The 27,986-nt window shown below is 37.5% G+C and overlaps 1 protein-coding gene across 1 annotated transcript; it reads right to left on the reverse strand.

Moving 5' to 3' along the window:
* Positions 1–20,627: 20,627 nt before the first annotated feature.
* On the reverse strand, positions 20,628–21,657 carry LOC122444042 (olfactory receptor 11H4). The gene has a single exon (XM_043472840.1). The coding sequence runs from the start codon at positions 21,616–21,618 to the stop codon at positions 20,674–20,676; it is 945 nt and encodes a 314-aa protein (XP_043328775.1). The 5' UTR covers positions 21,619–21,657; the 3' UTR covers positions 20,628–20,673.
* Between the last annotated feature and the right edge of the window lie 6,329 nt (positions 21,658–27,986).

The following is a 27,986-nucleotide window of genomic DNA, read 5'->3' on the forward strand; positions in this document are numbered from 1 at the left end:
TTTCATTCTCTCCAGGCTTGAATTCTTGGTTTTAGGATCACTTCAATCCATTAGAGCAATACCCCTCCCCCACTTTTTTCTTTATACAAAATAGTTTATTTTTCTTTCAGTTAAAAGAAATCTGGCAATAGGCAGCTCAGGGCAGGAATGGCAGTTCCATGAAGTCCTTGTGAATCAACTTTCTTCCATTTCCCTATTCTCTTATCCTCAGGAGTGGTCCTTATCATGTCCAACATGACAGCAGAACTGTTCTAACAGTGTTATTAGGCTGAAAGACGAGAGAGTTAGATGTTCAGTTCCTTTAGGTTCTAGTGATATATTTTATAATAGTTTTTCTTGATATCCTTGTGGGAAAATAGGGAAATATGAGGGAGGATTATTAACCAGCTGAATGGTTACATCCAGAGAGTTCATTAATGGATACAGATTAATTTGGAAGACTTCTAGTGCTGTGCCTCAGGTCTTTGTCCTTGCTCCTTGAATATCATTGATGACTCATTCAGTTTATGAAGAATGTAAAATATGGAGAAGTCCCTAGAGAATGGATGATAGAATAAATGTCAGTCTATCTTAAGAAGTTGTAAGGGCTGAATCTAAAATAAAAATTTAAAGTCCATTCTTTTGGTCCAAAAAGGGCAATTTTTAAGTTGTATCTTCAACATCATGTATGAAAAATTACTCAGAATTTTAGTAGATAAAGTCAGTAGGAGTAACTAGTATGATATAGATGCAAAACACTTTTTTTTAAAGACTATACGAATGAGAATATACTATACTTTCTCTGCTAGACAGAAAGAGTTTTTAATACATTGTCTGGCAGACCACATGTGGAGCCTTGTATCCAGTTCTCATTGTTGCTTGTGAGGTGTATAGTCATGAAACAGTGATCAGGAACTTGAGGGAATGTAAAATATCTTGAGAAACGGTTGAATGATTGGGAAGGAGGAGGGTGGTAAGATGTGTATGTTAAAGTCAGTAGAGGAGATCCAATTGTGTTGTTTAGTTGCTAAGTTGTGTCCGACTCTTCCGTGATCCCATGGCCTGTAGCCGCTCTTCTCCTCTGTCTATGCATCTTCCAGGCAAGAATACTGGAGTGGGTTGCCATTTCCTTCTCCAGGGGATCTTCCTGACCCAAGGATTGAACCCGTGTCTCTTGCGTCTCCTGCACTGCAGGTGTATTCTTTACCTGGTGAGCCATCTGGGAAGAGAGGACATCTAATAACTACCCCTTTTATTCAAGTCCTGAGACAAGGTGACATATCTGTGTTGGGCCAGACAATAGAAAGATGGCCAGTAGGTGATAGAAGTGGAACTTAAAAGATTTAATGATGAAATAAATGTACAGTTGAGTATACAAAATATATATGTACAGTTTAAAGAGTAATTAGAAATGTCCACTCATGATCTCATCTTGTTTTTACAGATAAATATCTCATTGTTTGATTATGCCACAATGTATTCATTCTGTTGTTAAAGGATATTGGATTTCTTTTTTTTTTTTGCTATTAAGGCAGTACATTATGAGTATTCTTTATGTGTCCTGGTGAGTAAGTACAAGAATTTCTTTTATAGCAATGGTTCTCAAAGATTTCTGATGCATACCAATATGTGAGAACCATTGTTTCAGAGTACTGGCACAAGGGTAGAATTGCTGGATCATGGAGTTACATGTACTCAGCTTTTTTTGAGAAATATCAAATGTTTTCAAAGTGGTTATACCAGTTTATATCTCTGCTGTCAGTGGATGAATGTTCCTAATGAGTCTTCTGCATCCCCATTTCTGTTTGGTTCCCTCATTATGTTTTAGGGTTCACAAATATAGGAAATTTGAATATTTCCCTGTGGCCTTAATGTGCATTTCTCTCACTATTAATGGCTTTGAGCGTCCTTTCATATTCTTTTTCATGGTAAAATGCCTATTTGTGTCTTTGCCCACTTGTACATTGGATTTCAAATTGATTTGTAGGATTTACTTATCTCCTGTACTGATCTTTTGTCATTTTATGTGCTGCAAACGTCTAAGAGTTTTTGGCTGTTTTTTTTTTTAACTCTATATTGGATCTTTTGTTGAACAGAATTCTTAATTTCTGCATTATTGAATTTATCAATATTTTCTTTTATGATTAGCACTGTTTGTATTTTAATAAGTCCTTGCCTATCCTGAAGTCATCAAAACATTTCCTCTCTATTGTTTTTATGAATTTTTATCATTTTGTCCCTTTCTTTTTATTATGACCTTTCCTTATGTTGTGATGTAAGTATATAATTTTTTTCCCAATGAGTAATTGATTGGCCCAACACCTTTTATTAAAGATCAATCCTTTACCCACTGATCTTTAAAGCCCAGTCTGTCTTAAATTTTCATATATAGTATGTAGGTCTGTTTCTGAGCTTTCTCTTTCTGATCTTTTCTGATCTATTTCTTTATTTCTATACCAGTACCATATTGTGTTATGGTATAGAACATATACCATAAAACACATACCATACCATAAAAGTCAGTATCCAGTCAGTAACAGTGAGCCATGTTGTCCTTAACCAATGAGTCCATTTATATTTTAGGATCTAAATTTTCATGAAAAATTCCTCTGGGATTTTGCTTGGGGTTGCATTGAATTTATAGATCAATTTAGGAAGAATAGACATGTTTATAACAACTGAATCTTCTTTTCCATGATTTTCTTCATTTGTTTAAGTCTTCTTCAGTGTCTTTCAATATAATTGTATACTTTCTCTGGGAAAGCCCTATATATCTTTTATTAGAATTTTTTTCCTAGATACTTCATAGTTTTTTATGCTATTATAAATGGTATAGTTCATAAAATGACATTTTCTGACTGTACTTGAGAAGGGATATACAATCGACTATTTTATATATATATTTTTTGTGGCTGTGACTTTTTAGAACTCTCTCATAATGTGTTGGTTCCTTTGGTTTCCGGTAAATAACAACTGTTTTGCGTCTTCCTTTTCAGCCCCTTTACTTTTTATTTTGTTCTGTTTTCTGCAGTAGTTAGGATCTCTAATATGTTGAGTACAAGTGATGATTGCAAGCAGTCCTATACTTAACGGGAATATTTTCAAAATTTCAATATTAAATGTTTGTTATATGGTTTTTACATATACTTGATCTTAGATTTCAATCCTATTTGAGTTTTTATCATGAAAAGGTATTATATTTTTATTACTGTTGTTTGGTTGCTAAGTTGTGTCTGACTGCAACCCCGTGGACTGCAGCATGCCAGATTATATTTTATCTAATGCTTTTTCTGCATTTATTGAGATAGCAGATGATTTTTTTTTCTTTTAATCCCTTAGTGTGGTGGATTAGCATTCTCTGCTTTTGATTAATAAACCAAACTTGCCTTCTTGGTACAAACCTTTGTTGGTAAGGATATGTATTTTTTTTTTTTTTTAACATTGTTGGATTCACATGGGTAATATTTAGGGTCACAAGTGCTATTAGTTTATAAGTACACTATTTCTTAATCTGTTCTAGTTTAATTTTGGTATGAAAGTTATGCTAGCCTCATGTAATGAATAAAGAGTATTTCTCCTATATGTGAGAAGTTTATGTAAAATCAGTTTGTCTTTTTCTTTGTAGAACTTGCCTGTAAAGACATCAGCAGCTGGCATTTTCTTTATGGGAAGACTAACTTCTGATTTAAATTCTTTAATGTTTTTTTGAATTATTCAAGCTTTCTCTTGATTTAGTCTTGATATTTTGTATTTTTTAGTAGTTTATTTTATTTAAGTCTCCAAATCTACTCTCCTAAATATTTGTAATATATTCCTTGTTTATTCTCCATGGTATCTGTCATTTTGTTTCCTTTTTCTCTACTGGTATTGTTTATTTGCAACTTGTTTCTCCTTCAGCCTTTTGTCTCTTACAGGTCTTCAAAGAACTTGACTTTGTTTTTTGTCATTTTTTGTATATTTTTTCTGTTAGTTTTTATTTTTGTCTTCATAATATTCTTTTTTTCTCCTGTTACAAGAGTGCCTATTCATGAGCTGGTATACAGTTTTTATATTCAGCAGGCAACGTGACATTCCATTGTTTTAAATTTGCATTCCTTTATTTGTGATGTTGAGGATCTTTTAATAAAATACTTGTTAACTACTTATAAGTTTGATGTAAAATGCAAAAGAGAGCATCTAACACTGAAGAATATGTATTAAAAAATTTTAGGGAGATATGTTTAGGAAATGATATAGCACTTGGTACAATCTATAATTATATGGCACATATTTTATTATATTATGATATCTTGATTATATGATTTGAACTCTTAAAAGCAAAGCCACTAACTTACACTTACCTTTAAGTTCTAGACATTACTATATACATCTCTGAGTGTTAGACATTGCCTGACTCATTAACAAATGGCTGGCTGACTGGACAGACAGTGGGTTAGGCAAATAAGATTAATATAGAGGGTGTTAACACTGTGTATGCAGAATAATAATGATTTTGAAACTATTCTTTTGGCTTGAAGAGCCTTTGAAACAGGGCTCCTGCTCTGGTAATTGTCTTCTTGTAGTTTCAATAGGTCTCCAGCGTTTCAGAGAGAGAGGGCAAATTGTGCTATTCTTTATCAGAAAATGAGGGGTATGGAGGTCAGAATTAGGAACTAGGAGGATGGAATGTATCAGTTATGGTTCAGTCACAGGAGCAGAACCTTCATGAGTTATGGGACAAGGGATTTATTATATAAATTAGACCTTATGCAATGTCTTATGTGGTAATATTTTGCATATTTTATGTAGTAATAAACCCTGAATACTCACTGGAAGGACTGGTGCTGAAACTGAAGCTCCAGTATTTTGGTCACCTGATGCGAAAAGCTGACTCATTGGAAAAGTTCCAGATGTTGGGAAAGAGGATGAGATGGTTGGGTGGCATCTCTGATGCAATGAACATGAACTTGAGTAAACTTTGGGAGATGGTGAGGGACAGAGAGGCCTGGCATGCTGCAGTCCACAGGGTCGCAAAGAGTTGGACATTACTGGGCAACTGAACAACAAATGTAATAGTATGTTTATTATATAAAAAAGACCTTGTGCAGTTCCAGCTTAGCAGGTTGGCAGAGTACAAACCAGCATGTAGGACTTCTAGGAGGTTACTCCAAGAGTAGAGCCGAAGTTTAAGATTAATAACTAGTTTCTACAGGGGAGGAAAAGAGGCCTAATTACCGTGATTAGGGGAAGAACTGGAGGGAAAAAAACCCAGAGTGTTGAATCTGAGAAGGTAACCATTAACATAGTGAATCCAGGTAAGTGCCAAAGCACAGATCGTTTCTATCTGTGGATACGATGAGCATAGCCCTGGTGAAGTCAAAATCTTATTGAGACCTACTACGGACACTTCTTCCTCATCTTCTCTTTAAATGATGGTGGCCTTAAGAGTCCTACTTATGGCCTGCTGCTTTCCTCCCTCAAAACATTTTCACTGAACCATTTCACTCCTACCCATGTGTTGTTCAATTACCAAACTACTAATTTTCCTAAATCTGTATTTCCAGATCTTTTTCCTTAGAACTAGTGATCAATTTACATCAGATTACCAGGCAATAGGTACCACAGGCAATTAAAATCCAATATATCTAAAGTAGAACTCATTGTCTCTAGCAGCCACCTGTTTTCTCTATATGAGCAGCTGACATCACCATGTATTCACTTATCCAGGCCAGAAACTTAGGGCATCACTTCTGATACTTTGTTTCTAGTTTCCAGTCTGTCATATGGTTATTGTGTTGATCATATCCCTTAGACATGTCTTTATTTTCTTTCTGTTCATTTTGTCTTAGTTTAGTAATTCTGCATTTCTTGCTTGACTTTGGCAATAGTTTTTTCCCTATAGTTGAAATCTTGCTTTCTCTAAGTTTTTTCACATTTTAAAAGTCAATTCAGTCGCTCAGTCGTTTCCAACTCTTTGTGACCTCATGGACTGCAGCACGCCAGGCTTCCCTGTCCATCACCAACTCCTGGAACTTACTCAAACTCATGTCCATCGAGTCGGTGATGCCATCCAACCATCTCATCCTCTGTTGTCCCCTTCTCCTCTAGCCTTCAATCTTTCCCAGCATCAGGGTCTTTTCCACTGAGTCAGTTCTTCGCATCAGGTGGCCAAATACTGGAGTTTCAGCTTCAACATTGGTCCTTTCAATGAATATTCAGAACTGACTTCCTTTAGGATGGACTGGTTAGATCTTGCAGTCCAAAGGACTTTCAAGAGTCTTCTCCAACACCACAGTTCAAAGGCATCAATTCTTCAGCACTCCGCTTTCTCTATAGTCTCTCACATCTATATATGACTACTGGAAAAACCACAGCTTTGACTAGATGGACCTTTGTTGGCAAAGTAATGTCTCTGCTTTTTAATATGCTGTCTAGGTTGCTCATAGCTTTTCTTCCAAGGAGCAAGTGTCTTTTAATTTCATGGCTGCAGTCACCATCTGCAGTGATTTTGGAGCCCCCCAAAATAAAGTCTCTCACTGTTTCGATTGTTTCCCCATCTATTTGCCATGAAGTGATGGGACCAGATGCCATGATGTTAGTTTTCTGAATGTTGAGTTTTAAGCCAACTTTTTCACTCTCCTCTTTCACTTTCATCAAGATGCTCTTTAGTTCTTCTTCACTTTCTGCCATAAGGGTGGTGTCATCTGCATATCTGAGGTTATTGATATTTCTCCTGGCAATCTAGATTCCAGCTTGTGCTTCATCCAGCCCGGCATTTCTCATGAGGTGCTCTGCACATAAGTTAAATAAGCAGGGTGACAATATACAGCTTTGACGTACTCCTTTCCCAATTTGGACCCAGTCTGTTGTTCCATGTCCAGTTCTAACTGTTGCTTCTTGACCTGCATACAGATTTCTTAGGAGGCAGGTCAGGTGGTCTGGTAGTCCCATCTCTTTAAGACTTTTCTAATTTGTTGTGATCCACTCAGTCAAAGGCTTTGGTGTAGTCAGTAAAGCAGAAGTAGATGTTTTTCTGGAACTCTCTTGCTTTTTCAATGATCCAACGGATGTTGGCAATTTGATCTCTGCTTCCTCTGCCTTTTTAAAATCCAGCCTGAACATCTGGAAGTTCATGGTTCATGTGCTGCTGAAGCCTGGCTTGGAGAATTTTGAGCATTACTTTGCTAGCATGTAAGATGAGTACAGTTGTCCAATAGTTTGAGCATTCTTTGGGATTGGAATGAAAACTGACATTTTCCAGTCTTATGGCCACTGCTGAGTCTTCCAAATTTGCTGGTATATTGAGTGCAGCATTTTCATAGCATGATCTTTTAGGATTTGAAGTGGCTCAACTGGACTTCCATCACCTCCACTACCTTTGTTCATAATGATGCTTCCTAAAGCCCACTTGGCTTCCCATTCCAGGATGTCTGGCTCTAGGTGAGTGATCACACCATCGTGGTTGTCTGGCTCATGAAGTTCTTTTTTTGTATGGTTCTTCTGTGTATTCTTGCCATCTCATCTTAATATCTTCTGCTTCTATTTGGTCCATATCATTTCTGTCCTTTATCGTGCCCATCTTTGCATGAAATGTTCCCTTGTAGCTCTAATTTTCTTGAAGAAATCTCTAGTCTTTCCCATTCTATTGTTTTCTTCTATTTCTTTGCATTGGTCGCTGAGGAAGGCTTTCTTATCTCTCCTTGCTATTCTTTGGAACTCTACATTCAAATGGGCATATCTTTCCTTTTCTTCTTTGCCTTTTGAGTCTTTTCTCAGCTATTTGTAAGGCCTCCTCAGACAACCATTTTGTCTTTTTGCATTTCTTTTTCTTGGGGATGGTCTTGATCCCTGCCTCCTGTACAATGTCACGAACCTCCGTCCATAGTTCTTCAGGCACTCTATCAGATATAATCCCTTAAATCTATTTGTCACTTCCATTGTATAATCGTAAGGGATTTGATTTAGGTCGTACCTGAATGGTCTAGTGTTTTTCCCTACTTTCTTCAATTTAAATCTGAATTTGGCAATAAGGAGTTCATGATCTGAGCCATAGTCAGCTCCTGGTCTTGTTTTTGCTGACTGTATAGAGCTTCTCTTATCTTTGGGTGCAAAGAATATAATCAGTTGATTTCGGTTTTGACCATCTGGTGATGTCCATGTATAAAGTCTTCTCTTGTGTTGTTGGAAGAGGGTGTTTGCTATGACCAGTGTTTTCTCTTGGCAAAACTATTAGCCTCTGCCCTGCTTTGTTTTGTACTCCAAAGCCAAATTTGCCTGTTTCTCCAGATATCTCTTGACTTCCCACTTTTGCATTCCAGTCCCCTATAATGAAAAGGACATCTTTTTTGGGTGTTAGTTCTAGAAGGTCTTATAGGTCTTCATAGAACCATTCAACTTCAGCTTCTTCAGCATTACTGATTGGAGCATATAGACTTGGATTACTGTGATATTGAATGGTTTGCCTTGGAAACAAACAGAGATCATTCTGTCATTTTTGAGATGGCATCCAAGTACTGCATTTCAGACTCTTTTGTTGACCATGATGACTACTCCATTTCTTCTAAGGGATTCCTGCCTACAGTAGTAGAGATAATGGTCATCTGAGTGAAATTTACCCACTTAAGTCCATTTTAGTTCACTGATTGCTAAGATGTCAATGTTCACTCTGGCCATCTCCTGTTTGGCCAATTCCGATTTGCCTTGATTCGTGGACTTAACATTCCAGGTTCCTATGCAATATTGCTCTTTATAGCATTGGACTTTACTTCCATCACCAGTCACATCCACAAATGCGTGTTGTTTTTGCTTTGGCTCCATCTCTTAATTCTTTCTGGAGTTATTTCTCCACTGACCTCCAGTAGCATATTGGGCACCTACCGACCTGGGGAGTTCATCTTTCAGTGTCCTATCTTTTTGCCTTTTCATACTGTTCATGGGGTTCTCAAGGCAAGAATACTGAGGTGGTTTGTCGTTCCCTTCTCCAGTGGACCACATTTTGTCAGAACTCTCCACCATGACCCGTCCATCTTGGGTGGCCCTACATGGCATGGCTCATAGTTTCATTCAGTTAGACAAGGCTGTGGTTCATGTGATCAGATTGGTTAGTTTTCTGTGATTGTGGTTTTCATTCTGTCTGCCCTCTGATGGAGAAGGATAAAGGCTTATGGACGCTTTCTGATGGCAGAGACTGACTGGGGGGGAAACTGGGTCTATTCTGATGGGTGGGGCATCAGTAAATCTTTAATCCAGTTTTCTGTTGATGAAGGAGGTGTGTTCCCTCCTATTGTTTGACCCAGGCCAAACTATGGTGGAGGTAATGGAGATAATGGCAACCTCCTTCAAGAGGTCCCATGCATGCACTGCTGCACTCAGTGCCCCCAGCCCTGCAGCAGGCCATCGCTGACCCACACCTCCCCTGGAGACTCCAGGACACTTACAGGCAAGTTGGGGTCAGTCTCTTGTGGGGTCACTGCTCCTTTCTCCTGGGTCCTTGTGTGTACAAGCTTTTGTTTGTGCCCTCCGAGAGTCTGTTTCCCCATTCCTGTGTAAGTTCTGGTAGCTCTACGGTGGGGTTAATGGTGACCTCCTCCAAGAGGGCTTATGCGATACCCAGATCTAGTGCACCCAGAGCCACTGCCCCTGCAGCAGTCCACTGCTGACCTATACGTCCACAGGAGACTCTCAAACACAGTTCTGGCTCAGTCTCTGTTGGGTCTCTGGGTCCTGTGTGCACAAGGTTTGTCTGAGCCCTCTGAGCATCTCTGGCAGGTATGGGGTTTGATTCTAAATGCAATTTTGCCCCTCCTACCTTCTTGCTGGGGCTTCTCCTTTGCCCTTGGATGTGGGGTATCTTTTTTTGGTGGGATCCAACATCCTCCTGTCAATGGTCGTTCAGCAGCAAGTTGTAATTTTGGAGTTCTCGCAGGAGAAGGTGAGCGCACGTCCTTCTACTCTTCCATCTTAGAATCAAGAATAGATAAGTTATTTTTGCTTATCTGTTATTATTTTAATGATAATGATCATAATAGTAGTAGTGTCCCAAGTTAATAAGCTTGTAACTAACAGAGCCATTGTTTGAAATTTTAACTGTTATTCTGCTCTAAGGCTGTGGGAGAGTTTCTTAGCTCTCTGAGATTCAGTGTCGCTATCTGTAAAATGGAGGTAACATTACTACCTAACTTGTAGGATTATTATGAGGATTAGTGAACTAACACATGTCCTGCAAGTGGTACAGAGACAAGCAGGGCTCAATTATGCTAGAATTCCAGCAGTATTAGAGCTGGGATTTGAACCCAGTTCTCCCGAGTCTAAAATTTATACTCTACCCTTATGCTGACGTGCTCTTCTGCTATTTCTGAAGTGGGAAATGTTGCCAACAGTTTCATCTTTCTCAAGACAAACCTGATCATTTAATTTCCTTGTTTAAAAACTTTCAGCAAAGGCCTTCCCTGGCAGTCCAGTGGTTAAGATTTCCCCTTCCAATGCAGAGGATGCAGGTTCAATTGGGGGATCTTAAGATCCCACATGCCTGGTGACCAAAAAACATAAAACAGAAGCAATATTGTAACAAATTCAATAAAGACTTTAAAAATGGTACACACACACACACACACACACACAAATCTCAAGAAAGCCCTCAGCAATTCTTTAATTCCAATATGATACTCCCTTCACATGGGCCACAGCCTTCATATTTCAGTGTGCTTATCTATATTACCTCATTTCTGCCCTCTTATAGGAGGGCAGAATATAATTAATAGAATATAATAGGGCAGAATATAATTATAGAATTATAATTCTAATGCATGGCAACCCCAGCATATGTTTAGTATCTGTTCGTTTCCATGCTCTTTCATACTTCAGTACTTTTGCACGTGTGATTCTTTCTGTCATTGCTTTTGGAGAGTTCCTAATTATCCTCTGAAATTCAGCTCAAACATTACCTTTTTTGTAAAGCTTTCCCAAGCATATTCAATTTTGATGTGTTTGTCTCTATATTCTCAGAGCACTTTTGTGTTTTAATTATTTGCCAGTTTCCTACAGGCTGTGAGCTTTCTGAAGGTACTCATCTTAGCAGTCGTCAATCCTGGTTCAGTACCTGACACAAGCGCTCGATAAATTTATACAAAATCAATGAATAAGAGGGGATTCCCTGGTGGTCCAGTGGCTAAGACTCTGCGCTCCTGATACAGGGGGACTGGGTTCGATCCCTGGTTAGGGAACTAGATCCCACATGCCACAACTAAGACTCTATGTAGCCAAATAAATAAAAGTAAATGTTTAAAAAAAAAAAAAAGAAACCAATGGATAAGAGAGCATTTATGCTGTTTCCTTGATAGTCTCCTATGTTAGTCTGTGGTAATGACTGCCCCTTGGTGCCGGGATTCTGTTAACATTTTCTTTCTCTATTTACTGATCTACATACATCTGTGATTTGTAGAGTCAGTGCTTCATTGTTGAAAGTGACCTGAGAGGCAATTTCTTCCATTATTCTGTTAACATATATATTATCTTTAAATGTGTGTAGTTGCATTTCCCACTGTGTCATATCTCTTGATATTCAGGAGAGGAAGTTTTTCCCATTTTTGTCAGTGACTTGCCAGGCTGTTGAGTATTAGGGAATTGTATTCCCCAAACTGGCAGATATTATGGCCTTCATTCTTTCTAAAACTGATCCTTCATACTGAAGTGCTAGCTTATTTTTCTGTTCTCTCAAAATATTTGAACAAAAATGCTATTGTTTTCCCCAAATAAAATGTATTGTTAGAATCACTCTAAGTAAGATCACTCAAGTGTGCTGGAATTCAGTTTCTTTATCACTTGGTTGGTTTTTAGCATACTCTCAGCTCCTAGCAGATTTGCACAGAACAGGCAATCATGGGAAAATTCTCATAGAAAGTTGTGTTATGTATATGTACATGTGGATGGTGATGATGAAATGGGGAATAAGTGGGATGATAAAAAGGAAAGAGAACTGTCTTCCGTCTTTACCCAACATGGGAGACAGCACTATACGGTGGGAAAGAGAATTGGATTGTGGTTTTCTGCTCCCTAATTGTAACTTTATTTTCTTTTAATTTTAGGAAATTGTATATACAATAGTGTAAAATTACCAAAAAATAGTAAGAGAAAAGAAGGCTTCATTTCCACTCCTGACCCCCTACTTCCTCTGCTGTAGTAACCACTCCATTTTCTTACATTTTTTTTTCCCCTGGGGATATTCTATGTGTATATAAAGGTAGTAGCATATCATTTAAAAGTATAAAAATAATAGTGCCTTTATGCTCTTAGGCAGATCTCTTGAATTTTAGCATTAACTTTTTAAAATTCTTAGATGGAAATATTAATACATAGCCAACAGAATCCACAGGGATTTTGTGACTGTCAATGAAGTAGTATTTGTGAACATACTTGAAAATCATCATGTATTTTACAAGTACAGGATGGAGGGGAGAGTAGTGATGGAAGTAGTATTGTTCTATACAAGGACGATGAATCACGTGTAACCTGCTTTAACAGGAGCAGTTCTGAATTGGTAGCAGGTCTGTTGTATCAGCAGCTTCCTGCTGAACTTTTCTGGGCATGTTTCCCTGCCCACAGGTCCTGTCCCTCTTACGGCATGGTATGGGGTTTTCTGCATGGCTAATCAGGAGATTCTACCTGCACCTTAATTGTCAGATGTGTATTCACTTGAGATGAGAAGTGGAAGCTTGCCAAAGTGTGGGACACCCCTGCTTCTCTTCCTTACCCCTCCTCTTTGCTCTCTCTTCATGTTCAGGGAGTTGGTGCTGGAACTTGGATGATGCAACAGTTTGAATCATGGTCCCTTGGTACTGTGGGATCCATTCACTTTTAATTGGTAGTTGCTGGAATCATTTCTCCCTCCCTCATCCTAACTTCCTTTTCTAATTGGCTCTCATGGGCCTCCAGCTCCTGCTTTAATCAACCAAAGCATAGCTTCTGCAGAGAGTCTAAAACTGGGACCTTGGGGACTCTAGGTTTTTCTGTTATGACTCTCCAAGTTTCTTTTCTAATCTGTTAAAATAACTTTGGATTAGGCCTGGGGGTATAGGGATCCTTGGGGGAGTCCTTTCACCAAGGCAGCTTAAACAGTGCCAAACTCTTCTAGGTTTTGCCAACTACTGTGTTTGACTTGAAGTTTTTTGCTCTTTCTGGCAGAGAGGGAGAAGATTTCTAGCTGAGGTGTCTAACATGGGTCTGGGGAATGATGGGAGTAGATGAAAAAATGTATCATTTGAGGAGTGTGAGTCCCTTTTGGTTCACAGATTGCTTCTCTATAGCAAAAAGCCTTGTGGAAAACTTACTTTATCTGCTTCTGTTTGTCACTGCCTAAACAAACAGCAGTTGTACAGTTTTCAACAATAATCATTATTGGGTTACATTTTTAATAAGTATTTTCAAAATAGACTTTATTTTTTTTAGAGCAGTTTAGGTTCACAGCAAAACTGAGTGGAGGGTATGGAAAGTTCCCATATACTTTGTGCCCTCACACAGACACAGACACAGACACAGACACACACACGCTTCTCGCCGTCAACATTCTGCATCAGAAGGGTGTATTTGTCACAGTCCGTGGACTCACACTGACATATCATGATCACCCAAAGTCCACAGATCACATTAGGGTTCAGTCTTGATGTTGTACATTCTATGGATTTGACAAATGCATAGTGACTTGTATCTACCATTATAGTATCATACAGAGTTGTTTCACTGCCCTAAAAATCCTGTGTGCTCCACCTGTTCATCCTTCCCTTCTTGCCTAGCCCCTGACGACCACTGATCTTTTTTCTGTTCCCATATTTTTGTCTTTTCTAGAAAGTCATATACTTGGAGTCATAAGAATATGTAGCCTTTTCAGGCTGGCTTCATGCATTATGGTTTTAAATGACATCTAAAAATTATTTTTAGTGTGGTTTTAAAGCTATGATGGAGAATACATATATCTCTGCAAACATAAGCATATTTGTGTAACTTCTTTTTGAATAAATGGATACTGCTAAAGGAAACTTCCTTGTACCAACTCACCTCTGCAGAAGCAATGCAATAGTAGTAGACTTGACTTCGAGTGCGTTATTACCAACATTCTTTGGCCAGGTCACAGTTATTATCCAGGATAGAAAACACTTTGTTGAGGGCTGAATTGTGACATTTTTTTTTACTGAATGAGAGGGTGGCTGTTATCCTACAGATAAACTTGCTTACAAGGCTATGTCTTAAGACAAGACCAAGAAAGACACAGAAATCTGTCTATGGTTTCATCAGTGTTCATTGAGAACTGCATTCTAGATAAAGCAAACATATGTATATAATTATATCACTATGTAATATATGTGATGTGTAAATTATTATATATACATCTCCCAAGAGATTGTGATATCTTCTCTGTCTTTATAGAATGTGTCCCTAACCCTATCATGGTGTTTATTTATAGTACACATTCAATAAATTTTGAATAAGCAAACATTATTCTGTTGTTGATTATAATTCTCTGAACACTTTTATTCTTGTTTATATTTAGAAATCAGTTTGTCGCATGTTTTTTTCATGTATAAGGACTGATGCTGAAGCTGAAACTCCAATACTTTGGCCACCTCCTGCGAAGAGTTGACTTATTGGAAAAGACCCTGATGCTGGGAGGGATTAGGGGCAGGAGGAGAAGGGGATGACAGAGGATGAGATGGCTGGATGGCATCACCGACTCGATGGGCATGAGTTTGAGTAAACTCCAGGAGTTGGTGAGGGACAGGGAGGCCTGGCGTGCTGCGATTCATGGGGTCACAAAGAGTCGGACACGACTGAGCGACTGAACTGAACTGAACTGAACTGAATGTTTATGTGGATAGAGAAAGTAAATAAAATGGCTACACAGTCAGGGCAGGATGGCTGTAGAGGGTGTTAACCAGAATTCCATCATATGAATGCAGAAGTAGATCCAGAGTGCTGGAATCTGAGGGTATGGCCCCACTAGATGGCAGAGTACCTGGTTTACCAGTGTGGTCAGGAAAAACCATGCTTCCCAGGAGATAAGGAATCTTAGTCAGGGTGTCAGCCTACCAGTCTTTTCACCCTGTCCAGCACTGCTTCTCTCTGTGCTCCTTTCTTGGTGCGGGCCATATCCTATGCCCTGCCAGGTGGTTGAACAGTTAGGAGGGAGGACTATAATTTTTATTTAGTTGCCTGCTGCTGTAGCCCAATTCATAAGTTGGCAAACAAAGAGGAGATCTCTTTCACTACCTTACTGGTTCCTCTTAGACTCAGTTCCTGATTAAATTCATAACTGTTGACTAAATACCTACTCTTGTGTTGGATATAACAATATGAGAGATTTAAGATGAATAAGGTCATACATAATTCATGCAAAATACATAATCATACATAATAGGTGGTAAATCCAGACTTAATCTGGGTCTACTTCCTGGTGGCACTAGTGGTAAAGAATCCACCCGCCAATGCAGGCGATGCAGGTTTGATCCCTGGGTCAGGAAGAGCCTTGCAGGAGGAAATGGCAACCCACTCCAGTATTTTGCCTGGAAAATTCCATGGATAGAGGAGCCTGGTGTGCGCAGTCCACAGGGCCACAAAGAGTCGGACACTGCTGAGCACACACTGGTGCTTTGACACTAAACCAGGCTGTTTTGTGGGGTTCTTATGTCAAAGTAAGAAAGCGAAAGGAATTATGTGTTTTTAATTAAACCCATGAAGAGAATGCAGAAAAGACTAAAATTCTAATAGATAAGCTTAGTTTGTACAGTGCCCGTTCTCCTTAGGCACTTATATTTAATTTTTAATTGTAGTTTTTCACATAGTTGATGTTTGTACTTGCCTGTTTTATAGAAAAATGTATAATTAAGGTTAAAACTGTATTAATCCATTAATCCAAATAAAGCACTTCTGAGGGATGTCTAATTGCTCAGATACAAGGACATAATCTGTGATAGTTTCTGTTGTTTTCTTGTTGTGGACCATACTTTGAGAAGCACTGTCCTAGATGAGGTCATCATAATATCTTCTCTAGATTATTCCAGTACTCTTATAGCCAGTCCTCTCTCTTCATTTTTTATTTTCCTGCCACCTCCCGTATACCTTTGGATCCAGGGCTCCTCCCATATGCTCTGATAGGGCCCTGTGTTTACTCCAGGATAGCGCTTCACACACACTCAATTAAAGCAAACTGTTCATGTACCTGTGTCTTCTTACAGAGTAAGTACTATGAGACTTGTCATATATTGAGAAAAATCAGTGTAGGCCACCCTAGGTTCACTCACCTTAGCTTTCTTATAGATAGAGGAGCTGAGGCCAGAGAGGTGAAGTGATTTACGTAAGAACAGGTAGCTGGCTGGTGATAGAATGGGATTGGATTGCCTATGGTCTGATTGCCTGGTCACTGCCTGTCCCAACATATTACACTTGCTGTGTTCTTGTATGGTGAAAGATTAAATAATTTTTAACATAGCAAGGTTTAAGAATGGGCAAACACATTTTAGAAAGATTTTAATACTCAATGTCAAAAGGATTTTTCTGATTAACTAGAAGATTCAACTAACCATTATCCTCCTTCACATATAATACTTGGGTGGGTTGAAGCTTTTTTGTCTTATTCTTAGGCATACAATGGAAGTACAATGACCACCAGAAGATAGCAAAACACAAATGGCTATGGAAAAGAAGTCACAAAAAAACCATGGAAAAAGGAAATTTTGTAGGGCTAAGGTTTTAGAGAATTTCGAAAGCTAAAGTGGAGAAATGACAAAGGAGGAATAAGTCAATGAGAATTCTCACTGTGACAGGTTTTATATTTTGCCACAATTTTCCATCCTCAAAAATTGTACATCCAGCATCCAAGGAGTATCTCCAAGACAACACAAAAGTAAGGGTGAAAAATATTGTTCCATAAATTCATCCTTCAAGAGTTTCAACGGTAATTTTACATCAGTTACTTCTTTTCTTGGGAACAATTGAGAGGTGGTGTGGAGATGGAGGTGTTGAGATTTGTTGAAATAGAGGAGGTGGCAGATTTGGATGGCATGGATACCTAGGTCATGAAGGATATCTAGGGTTCTGATTTTCTCTTCCTTTCTATCAGTCTTTTTCTCTGTTCCTCAGTGTCTACATATCTTTCCTGTTTGGTATTCAATACCCTTCGTAATATGACCCCAAGATGAACCCTCAACTTTCATCAGGCTAGTCACTTACCCTCTATCAACTGCACACATTTGCTTAGGCTTCTCTTTAAGCCCAGAGAGCCTCACCTCATCTTCTGCTCTGCAGGCTTAGAAAGATACTTAACACAGATCCTTTGGGTCTTATTTTGTAAAATGGGTATAACTTGTATCTTATAACAGTGTCACAGGGATTAAATGAGACAATTTATGTAGAGACCACAGCACAGTAAAAGAAACCTGGAAGATTCTCAGCACATGTTTGTTCCCCTCTCCTTCCTATCTTCAAGCCACCAGTCAACTGCAACTTCCTTTTTGAATGAATTTCTGGCTACTGCATATACTGATGCTTATATAATTATTTTCCTAAGCTGTTGTGGCACTAAATGTAAAATTCAAGGAAGGAAAATGAACACAATACTAGTTTCACCTCTCATATTGGCAAACAAATGAGAAACCATGATAAAAACCAGTGTTGGGGAGGCTGTGGGAAAATGAGCACTCTCAAACAAATGTTTTAGCAAGACACAATTCACATGGCATAAAATTCATCCTTTTAAAGTGTAAGTAATTTTTAGTATATCCACAATGTTCTGCAACCAACACCACTATCTGATTATAGAACATCTTCGTCAGCCCCAAAGAAACTGAGTATCCATTAGCAATCATTTTCCATTCTTCCCTCTGCCTAGTCTTTAGAAACTACTAATCTACTTTCTGTCTTTATAGATTTGCCCATTCTGGATATTTTATATAAATTGAATCCTATAGTATATGGCCTGTGTTTGGATTATTTTACTTAGCATAATATTTTCAAAGTTCATGTAACAATGGGTGAATAATATTCCATTGTGTGTATATACCACATTTTGTTGTCCATTCATCAGATGATGGAGGTTTAGATTGTTTTACTTCTTGCCTATTATGAATAATACTACCATGAACATTCATATACATGTTTTGTATGAATATGTTTTTAATTCTCTTGGGTTATACTTATGAATGAACTTGTTGCATCATATGGCCACTCTATGTTTAACTATTTGAGAAACTGCCAATGGTTTTCTAGAGCTGCCGCACCATTTTACATTTCTGCTAGCAACATGTGAGTGTTCAAATTTTTCCAAATCCTGTCCAGCACTTGGCATTGTCTGTCTTTTTGATTTTAGCCATGCTAGTGGGTATGAAGAGGTACCTTACTGTGATTTTAATATATCTTTCCCTAGAGATTAATGGAGTGTCTTTTCATTTGCTTACAAGCCATTTGTATATCCTTTTCTAAGAAATGCCTACTCAAATATTTTGCACATTTAAAAAATTGAGTTATTTGTGTTCTTATTGTTGAGTTGTAAGAGTGTATTTAAAAAATATATATATATTCTGGATACTGGACTCTTGTTAGGTATTTTTTCCCATTCTGTGACATTACTCTCTTGATAATATCCTTGTAGCATAAAATTTTAAAACTTTGATGAAGTTCAATTTATCTATTTTTAATTTTATTGCTTGTATTTTTGGTATTATATCTTAAAAACATATAATTCTGTATAATTTAAGGACACTAAGATTTAAGTCTATGTTTCATTCTAAGAGTTTTGTAGTTTTATCTTTTACATTTAGATCTTTGATCCATTTTGAGTTAATTTTTGTCAGTGGTGTGAGGTAGGTGTCCAACCTCATTCTTTTCCATGTGTATATCAAGTTGTCCCAGAACCATTTGTTGAAAAGTAGTACACAATTTAGAAGTATCTAGAGTTTAACAGTATTTTATGTAATTAAAAAATTAAATAATTTATATCCCATAAATCCTTCTTTTAATTTAAGGAATACTTATGTGATTGAATAGAGACTTTTATTTAAGGACATTTATTGCAGCATTGTTTTAGTTGTAAAATATTGCCTATAATAAAGTAACTTAATTGAGTAAATTAAGTAAATTGAGTAAATTAAGTAAATAAATTGTGATATGTTCATATAATGGGACACAATATTCCTGTTAAATAGAATGAGATAAATATTTGAGCTCTTCTTCTATGCTAAGTATTATACTGCTGTTGATTCCCAATAACAATGGCCCTCACGAACACAACTGTAGTTGAACAAAGATGGGTTTATTGTTTTTTTGCAAAGAGAGAGAACACATGCCATGAGGAACATGGCGCATCTCTGTAGAAAGACATTAGAAAGGATTTATTATATGATTTGGGCTTTTGCTGTTGACTTTGGGGAGAGCTTGAAGGGAATAGAGATTTTCTCTGGGTACTGTCAGAAAATGGAAGAAAATTCTATGATTGAATGTCTTAAGGGCTATCTAGAACGCACTTGGGCTAAAGCTTTATCTGGTAAAGAGACAGTAGCCATTCATATTAGCCTAAAGAAAAGGGTATTTGGCCATTTTTTGTGGTTGTGACTATTCTTGATTTTGTCTGTGCTCCAACATGACTCTAGAGTGGTCTGGGAACTTCTTTATGTTCAACAGGATTACACTATGGCCTGGCTGAGAGAGCCAGGCCAGCTCCCAGATTCCAGGGGCTTTTTTTTTGTCTCTGACACTGTGTGTTGAAAAAGGCAGTTCCTGTCCTCAAGGAGCTCCCTCAAGGGGAAGTGCATGCAAATAAATTACTACAACCACAGTGTAGTATGTGTAATAACAGAAATGTTAAAAGCAAATTCAACAAATTATTATTTAGCAGATATTCAAATTGTATTTCAAACTTACCACAAAGGAACTATATCTCTAAGAAAGAGTTTCTTCTGGTTGAGAGAATTTTTTTCTCTCTTTCAATAGAGAGAAAGTGTATTTAGATAAGATTGTTAGACTAGGTATAAGAAAGAGGTGTCTCTTAAAGATTATAGAAAGATTTTTTTGTTAAAAGTCTCTGTCCCTTGATACAAACTACTATATATAGAATACATAAACAATAAAGTCCTACTGAATAGTACAGGAGCTCTAGTAATCCTGTAATAAGTCACATGGAAAAGAGTTTGAAAACTGAATCACTGTGCTTAAAGGTACCTCTTTAATCACACCAGAAAATAACACAACATTGTAAATCAACTATATTTCAAAAGAATTAAATTAAAAAAGGATTAATTTTAAAAAGGATACTCTTTCCAAAAGGAAAAAAATTCACAGCACCTTTAAAATATATTATGTGCTGTCTTTTTGTATATTAACTATAACTAAATAAAAAGTTAAAAAAGTCACTGTACCTTTAACCATTTGGTAAAGGTCATTAGCCTGACTTGTCCTAAAACTTATGATAAATCTTTCAGCAGTGTCTACTTTCCCTCATATAACAATCCCATTTTTAAAATTCCAATAAAGACAGTCTTTAAAAATTTTTTACTGCATGTCGAAGTTCAGTGAATTAAGGTTTTAGTAGTCAGCATAGATATTTAAGCTAGGCACATTTCCAGGGAAAAAAATGGCCTCTAACTACTCAGAGTAAAGACTATAAGACTACCGAAAGAACTTACACATTTCCACCTTATTCTTCATTAGAACTCGGAAGTATGACACATTTTTGGCTCATGAATTTTGACTAATTCTCCTTCCAAACAGGACATTTCTCAGGGCAAGTTTCATGTCCTTATTGCGAAGACTATAGATCAGGGGATTAAGGAAAGGAGTCATTATTGAATATACCAATGTGAGGATCTTCTGCATCAAAGCTGAGATGCCATACGTAGGACTCACATACATTACCATGACTGTCCCATAGAAAAGAGACACCACAGTTAAATGAGAACCACAGGTCGAGAAGGCCTTTCTCCGGCCAGCTGTAGAAGGGATCTGAAAAACAGCTCTGAGCAGCAGGGTGTAGGATCGAAGAATATACATAAGAGTGAAAAAGAGGACAAGGGAGCTCTGAGTATAGAAAATAAATTCAGTAATGGGGGCTGGAGCACAGGACAGAGCCATCAGTGGATCCATATCACACAGGAAGTGATCAATGATATTGGGTCCACAGAAGGGAAGTTGGGAGATGAAAAAAATGGGGATTGGGTAGCCAAGGAATCCAATGAGCCAGCAGAGAGATACCAGCGTTCCACAGAGCCTCCGAGTCATGATGATGGGGTAGTGCAGTGGGTGACAGATGGCCTGGTACCGATCATAAGCCATTACTGCTAAGAAGAGACATTCAGCTGTGCCCAGGGAAAAGAAGAAATAGAACTGGAGGAAGCAGCCAGAAAATGAGATGGCCTTTGTTTTGGAGAGAATGTTGACTAGCATGTTAGGAACAGTGGAGGAAACATACCAGATTTCAAGGAAGGCAAAGTTTCCCAACAGAAAGTACATGGGGGTGTACAGTCGTGGGTCCCATTTCACTGCACAGATAATGGCTCCATTCCCCACCAAAGTCAAGGCATAAACCACCAAAAATAGTGAGAAGAGAAAAATCTGTATCTCCCAGCAACCAGGGAATCCCAGGAGAACAAACTCAGTCACGATGTGTGTTTCTGACCTGTTCATGGGTCTTAAATCTACAAAGAAGAAAGATATGAGTGCAACCCAAGTTATTTTGCTTCCTACATATCCTAAGAATTTTATTGAAGGGAACTTAAGCCCTGCCCTAAAATATATGAGGTATTTTGAAATGAAGTGGGAATAAATCTCACCTTATTTTGAATTGACTATGGATCTAAATCTCAGTATTATTTTGTTAGAATCCAATGCAGAAAGATCCACATCAGTTTGTACAACCAGCGGTGTAAATTTCTTTCTTTTTTATTTTGATCCTTAAGAAAATTCTTTCTGATTTTGGCCTTTTTCTAAAGTTGACTATAGATATTCATGCACAAACTCATCCACTTTCTCTTATTCAGCATACCTTGTTACAAAACAACAACGTCATATTTTGAGGACAGTTAGGGAGAGGTTGATCTAAGCCTTTGGCGATAGAACAGAATTAGCTGATTTACACATGGAGATAAAAATTACTCCAGGACACTGTCTTTTCAGAATAACCTAATCAACTTAGTTACTATTTGTGACAGATATCATGACATTCAAGACTGGAGGCTACTCCTAAATTCCTTTAAAATATCACTCTAACCACTTGAGTAATGCCTAAAAAAAGTACAAGAGACCTAGTATATCATAAATATTTGCTATTATTTTTAAAATATCCCTATTCGTTTAAGTTCACGTATTTTACACATACTATAAAAAAATAAACTATCTTGCTTTTTATATTCAGACCCTACCTAGATAAAGAAAATGGTGTTTTCAATACAAAGGTTTAGTTCATTTAGTTAGTATTTTGGATGATAAAAACAACTAAAGGGATCTACAATCAAACAGGGTTTTATCTGCAATTTTATCTGGTAGAATTAATTTTGTTCTCTGAAAAGAAAGTGAGGACATTTTCAAATATTTGGACAGGCATGTACTTTTCAGTATATGCATTTTAAATTTTGTACATTTAAAAATTGTGCAGCATTTAAAAATTGTACAAAAATGTATAAATCTTTCTACATTTCAAACAACAGAGTAATCTTGTAATTGATTAATATTAAGAAAACACTAAGAGGCTTAAAGGCGACAGAGGATGAGATGGTTGGATGGCCTCACCAATGCAATGGACATGAACTTGGGCAAACTCTGGGAGATGGTGAGGGACAAGAAAGCCTGGTGTGCAGTAGTCCATGGGGTTGTGAAGAGTCTGACATGACTTGGTGACTGAACAGCAAGAGACCTAAAAATAATAGTTTCAACATTCAGTTTTCTTATTAAATTCAGGTCTCCTGCCTTGTTATTAGAAGTCACCAGTCTTAACTTTGTTAGGAATAGGAGATAAAGAAATTTGAAAGGCAAAAAAGAACAGAGAAATTGAAAGGAAGATCATGTATGATACTTATGAATCAAGATTTTGAATTTTCCATTGGTAGTTTTTAAGGAAGCATTAAAAGGAAGTTTGAGCATCCAAGTCTAAAGCTGTCCAGTTTTCCAATCATTGTTGAATCCAAAATATATTTGTTTACCATCTTCACTGAATAAGGTGTTTGATAGAAGATTCCCAGACTGTTATTTACAAAGCATAAATAAATCACTTTCTCTGTAATAGGTCAGAGATAAATCCAAGTTCACAGATTTAAACCAGAATCATGAGATCTGTGCTTCCTGTTTTTCTTTCTGAAAAAACAAACTATGTCTGCTCAATGTGAACAACAGTTTGGAACACTCTTAGATTTGACAACTTCACATCTCATTTCATCCTTTCTGCCACAGTGCCCTATAAGATTTATTAGCCGCGACATTATTTTTCCTGCAGCTTTTGGTGAAAATGTAGATAAGCAGTGGGATGGTCAAAAAGTGGGAAGTTTAATAGAAAAGTCTAGAGTTGTCAGTTTTTATTTTTACCGTTGATGGAATAAACTGACTCAATTAAGTTCTTCATAACTCCACCCTCCAAAGTCTCCAAAATTACTTGCTGGGAATAGTTAGGGTGTTAGAATGGAATATCACAATTTTATGCCATACACACACTATTTCTTATGCTTTGGGGATTCATAAATCATTACATGAGGACAAACTTAGGGGCCAGTTTTTTCATACTCCTCTTTCCAATACAAGAAACTGGCCAACCAGCCAACCAGTCAACTCACCAGTCCAACTACTTTGAGAACAATAGCTTGATTAAACAGCTTCCTTCTGTATGCTCCTCACTTGGTATTCTGTCTTCTCAGGCATTCTGAAGGAAGAGTATACTACCTGGAAAGTGAGATTGCTTTCAGAAAGATAGTCTCTAATAATCATAAAAATCATACAATAGGAAAAAAAATACAATAGGAAAAAATGGTGCAGATGATCTATGCTAACTGTTCATTTCACAAATAGGCTTCATAAAGGGTCCATGGCTTTTTATCCAATGAACAAAAATGTTCTATGTTCACATACGGAAAGTTTACACTCTACTGATACAGAGGAATAATGACTAACCAGATTTATGAGGTAAAAGGCACTCTACAGTATATCACATCAGTGGTTGTAACAGGAACAGTTAGTCCTTTTTTCTTTACAAACACTGTTGGATTTCCTGGCTCAGTTTGAAGAGATATATGGGTATGGTAGAGCTGAACATAAAAGCGTGTCCTCTTCACTGACTCTGATGAGGAAAACTCCAGGTGAGGGCATTCTTATGTGGTTGACTGGGCTTACTTCCGTCCTGGAGCCTCCAGAGGTTTGTTTTCTAAGTTTGCTAAGACATTTAGCATATGAAACAGTGTTTAATCCATGTTTCCTCTCAGGGGTTACTCTAAAACTCTGTCTCTCCCCAGGTGGTATCAGTGGCTTCCTTGCTTCCCCTGGAGTGCCTCCTCTTTTCAATCTTTAGGACTCATCCAGGTTTTAGTAGATTAGCTCCTCTGAAGTGGCTGGAGTCAAGGGAACAGAGAATCCAGGGGAAATATTGGGTAAATTTCAGGAGGTTTTTCACTGCAGGGATTGCATTCCATTGAGGAATCACCTTCTGTGGGGATCAGTACAATAAATGGAAGTTTTTCCCCCATGACTCTAATTCTGAAACTGAGACATGCTTGTAAGCAAATATTTCCCCTCTAGCTTGAATGAAGCACTACAACATAGAGATATAGGAAACTGAATTCTGTTGGCTAGTTTATAATTAAATCCACTAAAATATCCTGGAGCCTTTCACTGTAATAATCAGGTGATTGGTACTAGGTAGGAACTGCCTTGAATGATGCGGAACTGCCTAATCATGATGCGGAATGACCTTACTTGCTGTGGAGGGAAATCCAAGATGGCAGAAGCCATTTACTTGACTTATCTAGTCAAACTGTCAATTTCTACTCTGATTTCACTTTCTATGAATGGGGAATTTGAAACCAGTGTAAATGTGATGAGATTTTTAATCACTGGTCTTTTGTTTTTCTTCTGAAAGAATTGGGGCTTCTTTCTAGGATCCTGTTAAACCACTTATGTAAATATTACTCCTGGGGAAAGGTGAATGATAGTCAATGAGAAAATCTTCACTGATAGTTACCAGGGCAGCTTATTGGCACTCAATGCCATTTCTCCGTCGAGTATTCTTGACTTCCTTGTCAAATATTAGTTGTACTTATATATATGGGGGTTTATTTTGGGGCTCTCAATTTTGTCCCACTGGTCTATGTGTCTATTTTTATACCAATACCATGCTGTTTTGATTCCTATAGCTTTGTAGAATAGTTTGAAATCAAGACATGTGATGCCTCCAGCTTTGTTCTTCTTTCTGAGGATTGCTTTGGTCATTTGGGGTTTTCTGTGGTTCCAGACAAACACTAGGGTTGTGTTTTCTATTTCTGTGAACAATCCATTGAAGTTTTGATAGGACTTGTATTGAGTCTACCTGATGGCTTTGGGTGTGTCTGTTGGTTGCTCAGTTGTGTCTCACTCTTTGTGACCCCACGGACTGTAGTCCACCAGGCTCCTCTGTCCCTGGAATTCTCCAGCAAGAATACTGGAGTGGGTAGCCATGTCGTTCTCCAGGGGATCTTTCTAATCCAGGGATCGAGACTGGGTCTCCTGCATCGCAGGCAGATTCTTTACTGTTTGAGCCACCAGGGAAGCCATTTTAACAGAATTAATTCTTCCCAATCCATGAAAGGCTAGTTTTCTGTTTATTTGGGTCTTTGTCAGTTACTCTCATCAGTGTCTTTCTGTTTTCAGTGTATGGATCTTTTATCTTGGTTAAATTTATTCTTATTAGTTCATTGTTTTTGATGTTATTGTGAATGGGATTGTTTTATTTCTCTTTTAGATATTTCATAGTTGGTGTATATAAATGAGACTGATTTTTGTATGCTGATTTTGCATCCTGCAACTTTACTGAATTTATTGATAATTCTAACAATTCTTTTTTTTAAAAATTTTTGCTGGAGTCTTTAGGATTTCCTATATAAAAGATTACGTCATCTGCAAACAGAGAAAATTTACCTTCTTTTCTGATTTGGAGGACTTTTATTTCTTTTTATTGACTGGTTGCTCTGGTTAGGACTTCTAGTATATGTTGAATAGAAATGGTGAGTGTGGATACCTTTGTTTTGTTTCTGATTTTAGAAGAAAAGCTTTCAAGCTTTTACATTTGAGTATGATGTTAGCTGTTTACTTGTAATAATATGGCCTTTATTGTGTTGAGGTATATTCCTTCTATATTCAATTTGTTAACAGTTTTTGCCTTTTTAATCATGAAAGGATGTTGTATTTTGTCAAATGCATTTTCTGTATCTACTGAGATGATCATATGATTTTTGTTCTTCTATTTGTTAATGTGGTGTATCACATTACTAATTTGCTTATGTTCACCCATCCTTGCATCCCAGAAATAAATTCCACTTGGTCATGATGTATGATCCTTTCAATGTGTTGTTGAATTTGGTTTGCTAATGTTTTGCTGAGAATTTTTCCATATATATTCATCAGGGATACTAGCAGTACTTTTCTGTTCCTGTGGTATCCTTATCTGGCTTTCATATCAGGATAATGCTGGCCTTACATTCCCCCATCAGCAACAATAATTTGGCAGCAATACAAGGACACAAGTGCCTTTGTGGGAGTTTTGGGATCCAGATAAGAGATTATGAATCCCCAGGGAAGCCCATGGCCAAAGCATGCCATTTTAAGAAGGCAGGCTGACACACAGATGTAGACTTGCTGACCAAGGTCTTGGGTGCAGATTCAGAAATAGCCTCATCTTCCTGTGGCTCAGCTCAACCACTTTTGGCCTTGGTCTCCACCAGTGCCATTCCTCCAAGAAACCCAGCAGGAGTCACGCTCACCTCTGCCCCAGGTAACAGTCCCACCAAGCTGTTTGCCTGTGAATCCTGACATAATCTGTGACTCAGTTCCTGCTCCTTTTAGCCTCCAGTTGTGCCTGTCCAAGGACTGAGTGGCAGAAAAGACTATGTGTCTGAGGCAGGCCCTCTAACCTTGGCCCAACTACAAATCCTGAAACAGCCTTTTAACTGAACTCTAGCCTCTCTTAGCCATAGGTGAGAAATACTCCTGTCACCAGGCATCAAAAAGTAAACATACTTAGGTTAAATAAATTTAACCAAGGAGTGAAAGATCTGCACATTGAAAACTATAAGACACTGATGAAAGGAATTGAAAAAGACAGAAATAAATGAAAATCTAGTCTGTGTCCATGGATTAAAAGAATCAATATTGTTAAAAAGTTCATACTGCTGCAAAACATCTACAGATTCAGTGCAAACCCCACCAAAATTCCAAGAACACTTTTCACAGAAATAAAACAATCCTAAATTTTATATGAAACCACAAAAGACTCAAATATCCAAAGCTATGTAATACTGTTCAGCTGCAAAAAAAGAAGGAAATTCTGCCAATTGCAACAAATTGGATGAATGTGGAAGACATTGTGCTAACTGAAACCCAGAAAGGTAAATACTGTATAATTTTACTTATATATGAAATCTAAAAGAGTGAACTCCACAAACGAGCTCTCTGAATAGTGAATGCCAGAGGCTAGGGAGGGGGAGAGTTCAGGAGATGTTGGCCACGTTGGTCAAATGATATAAACTGTCAGTTGTAAAATAAATAAATTCCAGGGATCTAAGTACAGCATGGTGATTATAATTAATAATATTGTATTATACTTGAAATTTATTAAGAGAAAGCTTAAGGGTTCTCACCACACAAAAAAGGTAACTATCTGAGGCAATATATGTGTTGAGGTGGTAATCATTTCATAAAGTATGCATATATTATTAATAAATCACCATGTTGTATATCCCAAAGTACAATTTATATTTATCATCTTACCTCAAAAAAGTTAGAAAAAATGAAGAAGTATATACTTTCTTATGCAAGCTAGAGAA

Source organism: Cervus canadensis, chromosome 6 (assembly GCF_019320065.1).
Source record: "Cervus canadensis isolate Bull #8, Minnesota chromosome 6, ASM1932006v1, whole genome shotgun sequence".
Lineage (NCBI taxonomy): Eukaryota > Metazoa > Chordata > Mammalia > Artiodactyla > Cervidae > Cervus > Cervus canadensis.

Bases quoted from the DNA above. Each gene is read 5' to 3' on its own strand.
- LOC122444042 (XM_043472840.1), bottom strand. From the start codon at position 21,618: ATGAACAGGTCAGAAACACACATCGTGACTGAGTTTGTTCTCCTGGGA.